Source organism: Gorilla gorilla, chromosome 6, assembly GCF_029281585.2.
Source record: "Gorilla gorilla gorilla isolate KB3781 chromosome 6, NHGRI_mGorGor1-v2.1_pri, whole genome shotgun sequence".
Taxonomy (NCBI): Eukaryota; Metazoa; Chordata; class Mammalia; order Primates; family Hominidae; genus Gorilla; species Gorilla gorilla.
The window spans coordinates 8159203-8173282 of NC_073230.2; the positions used below are offsets into that span (position 1 = coordinate 8159203).

Below are 14080 nucleotides of genomic sequence, written 5' to 3' on the forward strand. Positions count from 1 at the left end.
AAGCACACCAATTAAAAGACAGAAACTGTCAAATCATATAAAAAAAGAAAACCAAGTATAGCTATCTATAAGACACACACTTTACTGATATAGCTAAAATAAGAGGATAGAAAAGATTAATCACACAAATCCTAATAATGTGGCTGTATTAATATCAGATAAAGCAGACTTCAGAACAATGAAAATTACCAGGAACAAAGAGAAACATCGAATAATGATAAGAGGGTTTATTCACATGAAAACATAGCAATCCCAAATGTATCTGCAACTAATAACAGAGCTCCAAAACACATAAAGCAAAAACTGATAGAATTAAAGGAGACACAGACAAATTATAATTGGAAGTTTCAATGCTGTTCTTTGGTAGTAGGTATAGCAAGGGGCCAAAAAAAATCAGCAAGAATGGGCCGGGTGCAGTGGCTCATGCCTGTAATCCCACCACTTTGGGAGGCTGAGGTGGGTGGATCACGAGGTCAAGAGATCGAGACCATCGATCTCCTGTGGCTAACACAGTGAAACCCCATCTCTACTAAAAACACACAAAAAATTAGCTGGGCGTGGTGGCAGACGCCTGTAGTCCCAGCTACTTGGGAGGCTGAGGCAGGAGAATGGCACGAACCCGGGAGGTGGAGCTTGGAGTGAGCCGAGATCACGTCACTGCACTCCAGCCTGGGCAACAGAGCAAGACTCTGTCTCAAAAAAAAAAAAAAAAAATCAGCAGGAATGCAAAAGACCCTAACCTGAACAACCCCTCAAACAACCAGACCTCACCAACATTTCCAGAACACAACACCCAACAGCAGCACACAGTGTTTCTAAGGGCACGTGTGACATTCACCAAGATAAAGCATATGATCAGCCATAAACCACACCTTAACAAAATAAAGATTCAAAACCATACAAGCTATGTTCCCTGACCATAATGAAATTAAACTAGAAATAAATAACAGAGAGATATCAAAAAAATCCCCAAATATTTGGAAATTAGACAACAAATTTCTAAATAAGATGAACCAAAGAGGAAATCTCAACGTAAAACGGAAAATATTTTGAGCTAAATAGAAAATGAAAATACAGCACATCAAAATCTGTGAAATATAGTTAGAACAGTGCTTTAGAAAAAAATCTGTAGCATTATATATTTCTATCAGATAAAAAGCCTTAATCATCTAAAATTTCACCTTAAGAAATTTTACGAAGAACAGATAAAACCCAAAGACTGAAGACGAAATGAAATAATAAAAATAAGAGGAGAAACAGATAAAATCTAAACAAAAATACACAAAATCGATGAAATTAAAATCTAACTCTTTGAAAAGATCAGTAAAATTGATAAACTTCTAGCCAGACTGATCAAGCAAAGAAGAAAAGCCAGAAATTACCGTCTCAGGAATGAAAACCATCTCAGAAAACCATCTCAGGAATGAAATAATACAAACACTACAGACATTAAAAGGATGAGGTAATATTACTCTATATTGATAAATTTAACAACTTAAGTGAAACGGAACAATTCCTTGAAATACACAAACTATGGCCAGGTGCGGTGGCTCACGCCTGTAATCCCAGCGCTTTGGGAGGCCGAGGCGGGTGGAACACTTGAGGTCAGGAGTTCGAGAGCAGCCTGTCCAACATGGTGAAATCCCGTCCCCACCAAAAATACAAAAATGAGCCAGGCGTGATGCCTGTAATCCTAGCTACTCCGGAGGCTAAGGCAGGAGAATCACTTGAACCCAGGAGGGGCGGGTTGCAGTGAGCTAAGATCGCACCACTGCACTCCAGCCTGGTCAACAAAGCAAGACTGTCTCAGAGTAAATAAATAAGTAAACAAGCCACATACTAGAAGAAAATATTTTGTAAATTAACTATCTGACAGTTTATAAAAAAATTCTGAAACTCAGTAGTAAGAAAACAGACAACCTAATAAGAAAAATGGACAAAATACATGAACAGACACTTCACCAAAGAAGATATTTGAGTGGAAAATAAGCGTATGAAAACATCCTCAACAACTTTAGCCATCAGGAAATGTAAAATAAAACCACTTTAGGGCTGGGCACAGCGGCTCAGTCCTGTAATCCCAGCACTTTGGGAGGCTGAGGCGGGTGGAGCACCTGAGGTCAGGAGTTCAAGACCAACCTGGCCAACATGGTGAAACCCCATCTGTACTAAAAATACAAAAACTAGCTAGGCATGGTGGCACATGCCTGTAATCCTAGCTACCCGGGAGGCTGAGGCAGGAAAATCGCTTGAAAATCACCGAACGCGGGGAGCAGAGGCTGCAGTAAACCGAGATCACGCCATTGCCCTCCAGCCTGGGTGACAGAGCAAGACTCTGTCTCAATAAAAAAAAAAAAGAAAAAAGAAAAAAAAAAAAATTTTAGGTGCGACCATATACCTATTAGAATGGCTAAACGTTTTTTAAAACTGACAGTATCAAAGACTGCCGATACTGAGGAACAAGAATCATGGCTGCTTGGAACACGAGATAGGACAGACATTCTGGAAAACAGTTTGGCAGTTTCTTATAAACATACACTTACCCTATGACCCAGGAATCTCACTACTAAATATTTACTCAAGTGAAATAAAAACCTGCTTCCACATTAAAAACCTGTAAGACGAATATTTATAGCAGCTTTATTTGTAGTTGGCAAAAACTGGAAAGGATCCAAGTGTTCCTAGACAGGGTACAGGACAGACAAGCTGCAATCCATCTATGCAACAGAACACTGCCAGCAATAAAAATGCAGGACCTGTTGACGCAGAAAAACACAGATGAGGCGGGCACTGTGGCTCACGTCTCTAATCCCAACACACTGGGAGGCCGAGGCAGGTGGATCACCTGAGGTCAGGAGTTCAAGACCACACTGACCAACGTGCTGAAACCCCGTCTCTACTGAAAATATAAAATTAGCCAGGCGTGGTGGCAGGCACCTGTAATCCCAGCTACTCGGGAGGCTGAGACAGGAGAATTGCTTGAACCCAGGAGGCAGAGGTTGCAGTGAGCTGAGATTGTGCCACTGCTCTCCAGCCTGGGCAACAAGAGTAAAACTCTGTCTCAAAAAAAAAAAGAAAGAAAGAAAAGAAAAACAGATGAGCCGGGCGTGGTGGCTCACATCTATAACCCCAGCACTTTGGGAAGCCGAGTGGGGAGGATCGCTTGAGCTCAGGAGTTCAAGACCAGCCTGGGCAACATGGCGAAATCCCGTCTCCACAAAAAATACAAAAATTAGCCAGGCATGGTGGTGGGCACCAGTACTCCCAGCTACTCAGGAGGCTGAGGTGGGAAGATGGCTTGAGCCTGAGAGGTGGAGGTTGCAGTGAGCTGAAATCATACCACTGTACTCTAGCCTGGACAACAGAGCCAGACCCTGTCTCAAAAAAGAAGATTGATGGTGTCATTTTGGATAATCTTCGGAAAGATCACATCTTGCTGGGGAAACTCCCATGCTGTGTTTTGCCATCAAATAAGGAATTTTTTTTTTTTTTTTTTTTTTTTTGAGACGGAGTCTCGCTCTGTCACCCAGGCTAGAGTGCAGTGGCACGATCTGGGCTCACTGCAACCTCCACCTCCTGGGTTCTAGCAATTCTCCTACCTCAGCCTCTCACTGGGACTACAGGCACCTGCCACCATGCCCAGCTAATTTTTTTTTTTTTTTTTTTTTTTTAATAGAGACAGGGTTTCACCGTTTTAGCCAGAATGGTCTCAATCTCCTGACCTCGTGATCCGCCCGCCTCGGCCTCCCAAAGTGCTGGGATTACAGGCATGAGCCACTGCGCCCGGCCCAAATAAGGAATATTTTATCTGCTTAAGTCTCCACCATAGAAGAACTCACTCACGAAGGCCAGAGAGCACCAGAGGCCCAGCCCGGACGGCACTCCAAGAGCTGGGCCATCCCTGCCGGCCTGTGTTTTATCCCAGGTGCTTTATGAAAGCCTCACAAACATGCACCCTGCTTGGGATACAAGCGAAGAAAAATCCTCCATCAGGGGCTTCTGCCCGCCACTCAGCCCTGGCTGGCCTCGAGGGGGTGGCTCAGACCTCACCCTCTCCACCAGGGCTGCCGCCCTACCCAGAGGCACACTTCCCGGTTCTATTGTAAACATTCCACAGCACCTCACTGGTCCAGAGAACGCAGCAGAAAATGAGACTCCATGGAATTTTAGGGCCCTGTTAGCTGGTTTATATTTGGGGATCTCAGCTCCATTTGAGAATCCATCGCAAGCTAAGAGGAATTCTTCCCAGTTAAACGCACCCACATGTAGAACATGCATGCAACTTCAAAGACTTCACTAAAGCTCCCCAAAGGCCTGTCCCTATCAGCTAGTGCAGAAAACAAACAAAAGTCACCTGTAATCGTGCCCTGAGACACCACTCTTATCAACTTTTTGGTGGACGCCCCTCAGATTTTTTTCTTTGCATATAACACATTATTGTCGGCAACCCTTTCGACAAAAATGGAATTGTACCATAGATCCTGTCTTGCAACCTGCTATTTTCACTTAGCAAAGGCTTGCTGTTGGAGGAAGGCCTGAGAAAAATTGCCCTGCCTACGCCCAAGAAGGCCGCTGGGATCCGTGAATCGTGTCCCTAGAAATAGACATTCTGGAGTCCTAACCTCAGAACCTCAGAACCTCAGAACCTCAGAACCTCAGAAGTTGACCTTACTTGGAGGCAGGGTGTTGACGGAGGTGAGGAAGTTACAAGAGGTCATTGGGGTGGCCTTGGTCCAGGATGACTAGTGTCCCTATGAGAAGGGGAAATCTGGACACAGACACTGTCAGGGGGCAGAACACCATGCGAAGATGAAGGCAGGACCCGCGATGCGTCTACCAGCCTGGACCACCCACGATCGCCAGCACCACCCAGAGCTGGGGGAGACACAGAACCTTCTCCCACACAGACCCAGAAGGAGCCATCCCAATACACCTCGATCTCGGACTTCCAGCCTGGACCACCCAAGATCTCCTTCTCCCACACAGACCCAGAAGAAGCCATCCCATTACACCTTGATCTCAGACTTTCAGCCTCCAGAACTGTGGGAGGAGACATTTCTGTTTAAGATGCCCGGTGTGTGGTACAGTCATCCCCTGGTATCCATGGGAGATGGTTCTAGAATCTCCAAGGATAACCAGAACCCATGGATGCTGAAGTCCCTGATATAAAATGGTGTCATATTTGCATGTAACCTACACACATCCTCCCATATACTTTTTTTTTAAATTTATTTATTTTTGAGACAGACTCTCGCTCTGTTGCCCAGACTGGAGGGCAATGTTGCAATCAGCTCGCTGCAACCTCCGCCTCCCCGGTTCAAACAATTCTCCCGCCTCAGCCTCCCAAGTAGCTGGGATTACAGGCACACGCCACCATGCCCAGTTAATTTTTGTATTTTTAGTACAGATGGGGTTTCACCATGTTGGCCAAGCCAGTCTCCAACTCCTGCGTGCAAGCGATCCACCCTCCTGGGCCTCCCAAAGTGCTGGGATTACAGGTGTGAGTCACCATGCCCGGCCCCAGTTTTTTTTTTTTTTTTTTTCTGAGACAGAGTCTCCCTCTGTCGCCCAGGCCAGAGTGCAGTGACGCATCTTGGCTCACTGCAACCTCCACCTCCCGGGTTCAAGCCAATTCTCCTGCCTCAGCCTCCTGAGTAGCTGGGATTACAGGCGCCAGCCACCACACCCGGCTAATTTTTGTATTTTTAGTAGAGACGGGGTTTCACCGTGTTGGTCAAGCTGGTCTCAAACTCCTGACCTCATGATCCACCTGCCTCGGCCTCCCAAATTGCTGGGATTACAGGTGTGAGCCACCGCACCCACCAGCCCCAATATTTAATACTAAAAAAAAAAAAAAAAAAAAAAGGAAACAACTCAATTGTCCATTCACTCACGGGGGAAAGGTTGAAAAACCTTAGTATAACATTATGCAGTCACTTAAAGAGAGGTCTTTAAACAATATATAAAAAATGAAAAATACAAAATACGAATTGCATCTATAACGTGACTGCAACTAAGACTTATGTACATGTGTATCCACGTATGCATGTATGTATGTGTGTGTATGCATGTGTGTATGCATGTGTGTGTGTATGTATTTCTTTTTTTTTTTTTTTGAGACGGAGTCTCGCTGTCGCCCAGGCTAGAGTGCAGTGACGCCATCCTGGCTCACTGCAAGCTCCACCTCCCAGGTACACGCCATTCTCCTGCCTCAGCCTCCCGAGTAGCTGGGACTACAGGCGCCTGCCACCTCACCCGGCTAATTTTTTGTATTTTTAGTAGAGACGCGGTTTCACTGTGTTAGCCAGGATGGTCTCGATCTCCTGACCTCGTGATCTGCCCACCTCGGCCTCCCAAAGTGCTGGGATTACAGGCATGAGCCACCGCACCCAGCCATGCGTATGTATTTCTGGGACAGGGTTTCACTCTGTTGGCCAGGCTGGAGTGCAGTGGTGTGATCATGGTTCACCACAGCCTCAAACTCCTGGGCTCAAGTGATCCTCCCACCTCAGCCTCTGGGTAGCTGGGACCACAGGCAGGTGCCACCACACCCAGCAAACTTTTTAAATGTTTTTGAGAGACAAGGTCGAATTCCTGACCTCAAGTGATCTTCCCACCTCGACCTTCCAAATGCTGGGATTACAGGTATAAGCCACCGTATCTGGCCTACAACTACGTTTTTATAAAAACATTTGAGGGGGAATTCGGTGGAGAGGACTACAGAGCGTTTTTATCTCTTCTTTCCACTTCCGAACTTTTCAAATTTCCCTTAATAGGCATATGCATTACTTTAAAATGTTTTTGCATGGACTGCTTCCAAGGGAAGAGTTACATTCACTCCTCTGGGTTAGGACTATGTGATCACAGGAGGCCCCTGTCGAAAGCATAAACACCGCCGGATGGGGACCTGGTGGCTCACAGGCACTCAAAGGCAGATCTTAGCCTGAACTGGGCTTCCCAAGTTCCCATTTGGTCCCCAGGAGAGATGGGCACAGGAGATAGTTAGGTTGTGATAAAAGGACCAAGAGGAGAAACATTAGGTGATACGCAGACAGCCTGGGGTGGGGCCCAGAACAAGGATAGGAGGAACCCACGGCGAGGGGGAGGGGACGCAGCAGGGGGTGTCACAGGGGCTCCTGTCCCAGCCTCCACTTCCCAGCCACGCACGTCTACGAAAAGAGCCCAGATGCAGGAGGCCAGGAAGGCGGTGAGAGGCATCATTCCCGGAGAGAATACCCTGAGCAGGCCTGAGCTTCTCCCCGACCACACGTGCCGAAGGGTACTTTCCTCTCCCACTGCCGCAAGATCAATGTGGAATTCGACCTCAAACCCCACATCACCTTAGCCATGGGAGCTATTTTCTTTTTCCTTTTTTTTTTTTTGAGACGGAGTCTCGCTCTGTCGCCCAGGCTGGAGTGCAGTGGTGCCATCTTGGCTCACTGCAAGCTCCACCTCCTGGGTTCACGCCATTCTCCTGCCTCAGTCTCCCAAGTAGCTGGGAATACAGGCACCGCCACCACACCCAACTAATTTTTGTATTTTTGGTAGAGAGGGGGTTTCACCATGTTGGCCAGGATGGTCTCAAACTCCTGACCTCAAGTGATCTGCCCGCCTCGGCCTCCCAAAGTGCTGGGATGACAGGTGTGAGCTACCCCGTGGGAGCTATTTTATCCCAAGTGGTGACAGCATCTGTAACTAGGCTGAAAACTGTCAGTGAGCCCCACAAGCTACCGAAACACCTGGACCTAAAACCCTGCACCTCCTTCCAGGAGAGCTCTGAAGACCTGGAACCCCCTGGAAGCCGAAGGGGGAATTCTGTGGCTCAGAGGACCCCGCCTGGGGGCATGAATCTCGGGAGACCAAACAAGGGACGGTGGGCCCCAGGTCGGCCTCTCTCCCCGCGCTTCTGAAAGGGCCTGCAGGACGGCAGACAGTCTCTGGGGCACCCAGCCTTTGAGGACCACCGGACGGAGGGAAGGTTTCCCCGGCTGCCGCCTCTGCCCCAGGACACCTGCGAAGGGAAGCAGCGGGCGGTGGGGGCCACTCACCTTCTCCAGCTTCTCGAAGTGCTCCCGGAGGAACTTCATGGGGCGTTCGGGCTTGGAGATGCAGAGGTGGACGATACAGTCTTTGAGGACCTGCTGGATCCCGTGCAGCTGCACATACAGCTCACAGCCCTTCAGGCTCTCGTCCTCCTCCGAGGGGCAGGCGGGCGGGGAGGCCATGGCGAGGGTGGCTGCTTCCTTCCTGTCCAGAAAACACACAGATCCCCAGGCCTGAGAGCTGCCCGGGGTTGCGCGCCGGATAAACGCAGGCGGCGTGAACCAGGCTTCTCCCAGGAGCGTGGAAGAAAGTCACTGATTCTGCATTTGTCAAAGATCTTTCATTCTGTGGGGCCAGGTGAGGTGTTAAACGTGACGGCCCCCAGAGCCTTCCCTCCCCACAGACCCCGTCAGGGGTGGAGGGGGCTCAGGCAGGGGTGGAGGGGGCTCAGGCAGGGGTGAAGGGGGCTCAGACAGGGGTGCACGCGGCTGAGAAGCCCCTTCTGCAGTTCTGAGGATTCCGGGTGGGAAGAGTGGGGGGGCCCGGCGCCCTGAGGGTCCAGCCGGGGGGTTCCAGGGCCTCGCCCTCCTCCATCCCCCCTTTTTGGGGGCACTTATGTGACATGTGAATGCTGGGGGCCCCTGCGCGCGGCCTCACGGGAGGGGGAGATGAGGGTGAGACTGTGGATGGGCTGGGCGGGCCTCTGCACAGGAAAAGACAGAAACGCAGGTAAACAAGGGAAGCTGGCGGTGGTGGCGGGGGGGGGTGGGGTGTGGGAGAACAAATGCGGCGGCCGCGCAGCGAAGTCACCATGGCCAGGCCAGGCCGGCACCGCACCGCGGGGCGCAGGACCCCAGCCCCCCGCCGAGCCGCCCCCGGAGTGCCCAGACCGCCGGGAAGGCGCCCACCCAGAGACCCCGCGCCCCCCGCCCCAAACCCGGCCTCAGCGCCGGCGAGGACCCTCCCGGGACCCCTGACCGGGAGCCCCAGGCCCGGCCCCGCCCCGCGCGCCCCACTCCCGGCGGGGCCGAACCCTTCCAAATGTTCGCATTCCCGGGGGGCCTCCCAGGACTGGGGGTCCCGGCGCAGACCCCAGCCCAGCCCCGCGTACCTGGATGCGCGGTGCCCGAGGCCAGGAGGCGGCTGCGCGGGGACGCGGGGCGCGGGGACGGCCGGCGAGCGAGCGAGCGGGTCCCCGCACTGCAGCGGCGCCGCCCTCCACGCCCGCCCCCGCGCCGCGCGCAGCTGCTGCACCCCCAACGCCGCCCGCGCGGGCCTGCAGCCCGTCTCCCCCCGACCGCCTCCCCGCGGGCCCCCCAACCCCGGCCCCCACCCCCGGCTCTCCCCGCCCCCGCCCCATCCCCCACCGGCGCAGGTTCAGGCCATCGCTGCCAGGACCCCCCGCTCTCGCCGCCCCCTGCCCCCTCCACTCAGACCCTGAGTCGCCCACTCCGGCTGGTGCAGGCCGCGGGGCCGCCTGTGATGGCCCGGGCACCCCCCACTCCCGCCCCGTTCACAACCACCGCGGCTGCCTGAGCTGCTCACACCTGGGGGATCACATCCCTGCCTCTGCAGGACACCCCGTACCCAGCAAGCACGCCCGTTCCCTGGGGTCTCACTCTGCCTTAGCGGCCAGAGAGGGTAGCCAGGTGGGCCCAGCCCCGCTTCCCCAGGTGACTCCCACCGCTTAGGCGCACCAGCTTCACCCCGATGCCCAGTGGGAACTCGGGACCCTCCTAAATTCTTTCCCACCTTTCTTGGGGATCCAGAGGTCACGGAGGCCTAGGAGGAGCCTCTTGGTGACTGTCCTAACCCACAAGCCCAGCCCTGCAGGAAAGGGAATCAACCTCATCCTCCTACCGCACACCGTTGCCCCATCCTGCCAGGGTGGCGGCAGAAACTCCATCTCCCCTCCCCAGAGGCTCCAAATGCCAGGAGAGGGGTAGGCAGTTCCAGCTGTGAAGGAGATGATACCTGCCTCCCTGTGCACACTCACCTGTCTACCCCCGGGGTCCTCCACCCACCTGCCCAGCCCCTGGATCCTCCACCCGCCTGTCCAGCCCCCGGGTCCTCCACTCACCTGCCCGGCTTCCCTGTTGCCTACTCACCTGTCTCCCACTATGCTGCCCCATCTTCACCTGTCTCCCACTCACCCGTACACACCATCTCCCACTCACCCATCTCTTGCTCACCTTTTCCACACTCACCTGTACACAGACACCGTCTCCCACTCAGCACTCCCATGCTCTCCTGGTCCACACTCACGTGTACACACTCACTGTCTCCCACTCAGCCCTCCCATGCTCACCTGGTCCACACTCACCTGTACACACCGTCTCTCACTCAGCCCTCCCATGCTCACCTGGTCCACACTCACCTGTCCAGCTTTCTTGTTCATTGCTCAGCTGTCTCCCACTCACCTGCCTGCACAGGCACTACACAGGTCACCAGCCCTGCCGAGCACACTCCCCAGTAGGGCTGACATTGCCTCAGCCTCTTCCTGCCAGGGTGAACGTAAACCAAGCAGGCCACCCTCGGGGGTCAAACACGAAGGTCCTTGGTCCTCAGCCCTCACCCTCAGCACCCACTGGCCCCAGCCCCGTCTCAGGCAGACCTGCGTTTGTCCTGAGACTTTCTTAGGGATCCAGGCCTGGTCTCTGAATCAGAACTCCATCCCACAACCCACTCAGACCTCTGGCTCTCCCAGCCCTGGCCTGCCTGGAGCTGCTGCTGAGCAGCAGTACCATCACGTGCTCCCCGCGGCCCCTCCACTCCCTCCTCCTCCTCCTCCAATTACTCCTGCTCCTCCAGGGTAGACTGGTGAGGACAGCAAAAAAGACCCAGGTGCCACCTAACCAAGGCGACGTCTCGCTTTGGGGGGCAGATGCTCCAGGCCTGGCTGCTTCTCTCCCGGGCTGTCCTGGGGTTCTCTGGAGACTCCCTGTAAAGACTTCCCCCACACCGTGCCTCTAGAGGAGAGTGGAGGCACCTCTCTGGCTGACCTCACAGGACAGCCCTCTGATCCCGAGGCGCACACACAAGCCCTCCTTCTGCTGCAACACCTCCTCAGGCTGAGCCTCCTTGCCTGTGTTCTTTTGAGACAAGGATCTCCCAGGTTTGGGGGCTGGCAGCATGCACGTAGCCCGCCAGACATGCGGCCCCTGGCCCCACTGAGCTGTGACGTCTCCTGAGCTCCTCTCCTCATTGCCACGACGGCAGCTCCCACTGCCTCTCACTTTCACACTTCTCCCCGCCACTCAGATCCCTGTTCCAGTGGCCCCCACCCCTCACAAGGACTCCCTCTCCAGACTGGTTCAGGTAGGAGTGCGAGGCGTGGCCCCCACCATCCCAACCTGCAGACAAGTTTCTGCCTGACTCCCAGGCCTCTCTTGCTTCAGCCTTACTGGCTTGAGCCAAGGACAGACGCTTCCTTAGTGTCCTGCTCACTGTCTGATCATTCCCAGAGGATGAAATCAACACAGAAGTGGGAAGAAACAGGATCCTAGAGAAACGGAGCCACGGCCGTCCTCAAACCAAACCTGAGGCCCTTCCCGTATCTGGACTTCCCAATTATGTTCATCAATAAATACCTTTGGCCGGATGCGGTGGTTCACACCTGTAATCCCAGCACTTTGGGAGGCAGAGGCAGGTGGATCACTGGAGGTCAGGAGTTCAAGACCAGCCTGGGCAACATAGCGAAACCCTGTCTCGACTAGAAATACAAAATTAGCCGGGCATGGTCGTGCACGCCTGTAATCCCCAGCTACTCAGAAAGCTGAAGCAGGAGAATCACTTGAACTCCAGTGAGCCGAGATCGTACCACTGCACTCCAGCCTGGGCAGCAAAAGAGCGAACGAAACTCCATCTCAAAATAAATAAATAATAAATAAATGCCTCCTACTACTCCCTGAGCCCGTTGGCTTTTTGCTAGTCGCCACTGAGAACATCCAAGTGAATACACCACTGATCTGACACAATCCCCCCAAAACACACACTGACAACCCCATTAAATGCTCCTGGATGAAGACACAGAGAGGGGTCTGGTGAGCTCAGAGGAGCTGTGCTTGGTCATCAGACCACGTGGACCTCAACAGGTCGGTCGCCACCCTGCCACGCGGTGACAAACCCTGACGTGTGACAGTGTGCCCAAGCAGCTATGCCCTCAACTGAAAATGTGCTGCTGGTGACTAGGTTACCCATTCAGAAGTCCCAGTAAATCATGTATCTCCCCATAGGGAAGGACCTACCCCCTGGGGTAGGTTATTTTTCTCAGCAAAGGTATTCACATTTCTAAGCCCTGTGGGGTCTTACTTCACCCATAGAATGTGCCTGTAGGATTCATCATGACTAAATGTACTTACAATGACCATGCTTTGCAGAACTCCAACCAAAGAGCCACATTTTTTTTTTTTTTGAGACAGAGTTTAATTCTGTCACCCAGGCTGCAATGCAGTGGCGTGATCTCCGCTCACTGCAAGCTCCGCCTCCCGGGTTCACGCCATTCTCCTGCCTCAGCCTCCAGAGTAGCTGGGACTACAGGTGCCCGCCACCGCGCCCGGCTAATTTTTTGTATTTTTAGTAGAGATGGGGTTTCACCGTGTTAGCCAGGATGGTCTCGGTCTCCTGACCTCGTGATCCGCCCGCCTTGGCCTCCCAAAGTGCTGGGATTACAGGCGTGAGCCACCGCACCCGGCCAAGCCACATTCTTTATGCTTTTTTTTTTTTTTTAATCTTTTTGTTGTTGTTTTGAGACAGGGTCTCACTCTGTCACCCAGGCTGGAGTGCAGTGGTGTGATCATAGCTCACTGCAGCCTCAAATTCCTGGGCTCAAGCCATCCTCCCACTTCAACATCCAGAGTAGTTGGGATCACAGGTGCGCACCGCCACACCTGGTACTTAAAAACATTTTTTTTTCTTTTTGAAAAAAAAAAATCTCACTATGTTGCCTAGGCTAGTCTCGAACTCCTGGACTCCAACAATCCTCCCACCAGCTTCCCAGAGTGCTGGGACTACAGGTATGAGCCACGGCACCCGGTCCAAAGCCACATTCTTTTCCCAATCACCACATACCTCGCACCTCTATACTTTGCTCTGTCAGCTCCAATTCACCCTCCAAGATTCAACCAAAACGTTACACAGGGAAATTCCCTAAGGCGCCAGCACTGCCTCCGGAGGGCCCGGGGCTCCCAGGACTTCTCCTTGGTAGCTCTCATTACACGTGCAATTGAATAATGACGGCAAGGCTGCCAGCTTAATTGCTGTCTCCCCTGCTAGGTCAAAAGCACCAAGTATGCATGGATGGTGTTTGTCTTATTCTTTATTCACTCTGCATGGCAAAGAGACCAACACAGCTATTTTCTGGGGTGCAGAAAGGAAACAAAGATGCTTTGTTAAGCTGCTCTGGCCACTGGGGAGGCTGCAGCGTGTCGTGGTTTGAGGTGGGATCTGTAGGTGGGCTTCCTGGGTGCGGTTCCTGAGCCTTCCCAAGCCAGCTGCATTCACTGCGCAACGTCCGTATGCTCCCTGAGCTAAGGATAGAGGAGAAACTGCATGTGATAGTGGCTGATGGGAGAGGCCACTCACCCTCAAATCTAGGTGGATATATGAGGAATGAGGGCTGAGAGGCTGAGCGTGGAGCATGCAGCACGTAGCAGGAGCCCAAGAACCGTGAACAGTAATAATTATTCTCCAGCCGGGTGCGGTGCCTCCCACCTGTAATCCCAGCACTTTGGGAGGCCAAGGCAGGCAGATCACCTGAGGCCAGGAGTTCGAGACCAGCCTGGGCAACATAGTGAAACCCCATCTCTACAAAAAATACAAAAATTAGCCAGGTGTGGTGCCGTGCCTGTAGTCCCAGCTACTTGGGAGGCTGAGGCAGGAAGATCACTTGAACCCAACAGGCGGAGGTCGTAGTGAGCTGAGAGCATGCCACTCCATTCCAGCCTGGGCAACAGGAGTGAAACCCAGTCTCAAAAAAAGAAAGAAAGAGAAAGAGAGAGAAGGAAAGAAAGAAAGGAAAAAGAAAAGAAAAGAGAAA

At 52.6% G+C, this 14080-nt stretch overlaps 1 protein-coding gene across 6 annotated transcripts in view; it reads right to left on the minus strand.

Annotated features, from left to right (window-relative positions):
- Positions 1-14080, minus strand: part of PRKAR1B (protein kinase cAMP-dependent type I regulatory subunit beta) — a 182061-nt gene that overhangs the window by 157357 nt on the left and 10624 nt on the right. For 3 of the 6 annotated variants that reach the window (XM_031013428.2, XM_031013427.2, XM_055346669.1), the window contains exon 2: positions 8049-8247. In XM_031013428.2, coding sequence (XP_030869288.1) covers positions 8049-8225 — 177 coding nt within the window. In that variant the 5' untranslated portion in view covers positions 8226-8247. Of the gene's footprint in view, positions 1-8048; positions 8248-9154; positions 9290-9479; positions 9498-9795; positions 10020-14080 lie in introns of those variants that run through there. The other 3 variants (XM_004044995.4, XM_055346670.1, XM_004044994.5) reach the window with 3 other exon arrangements.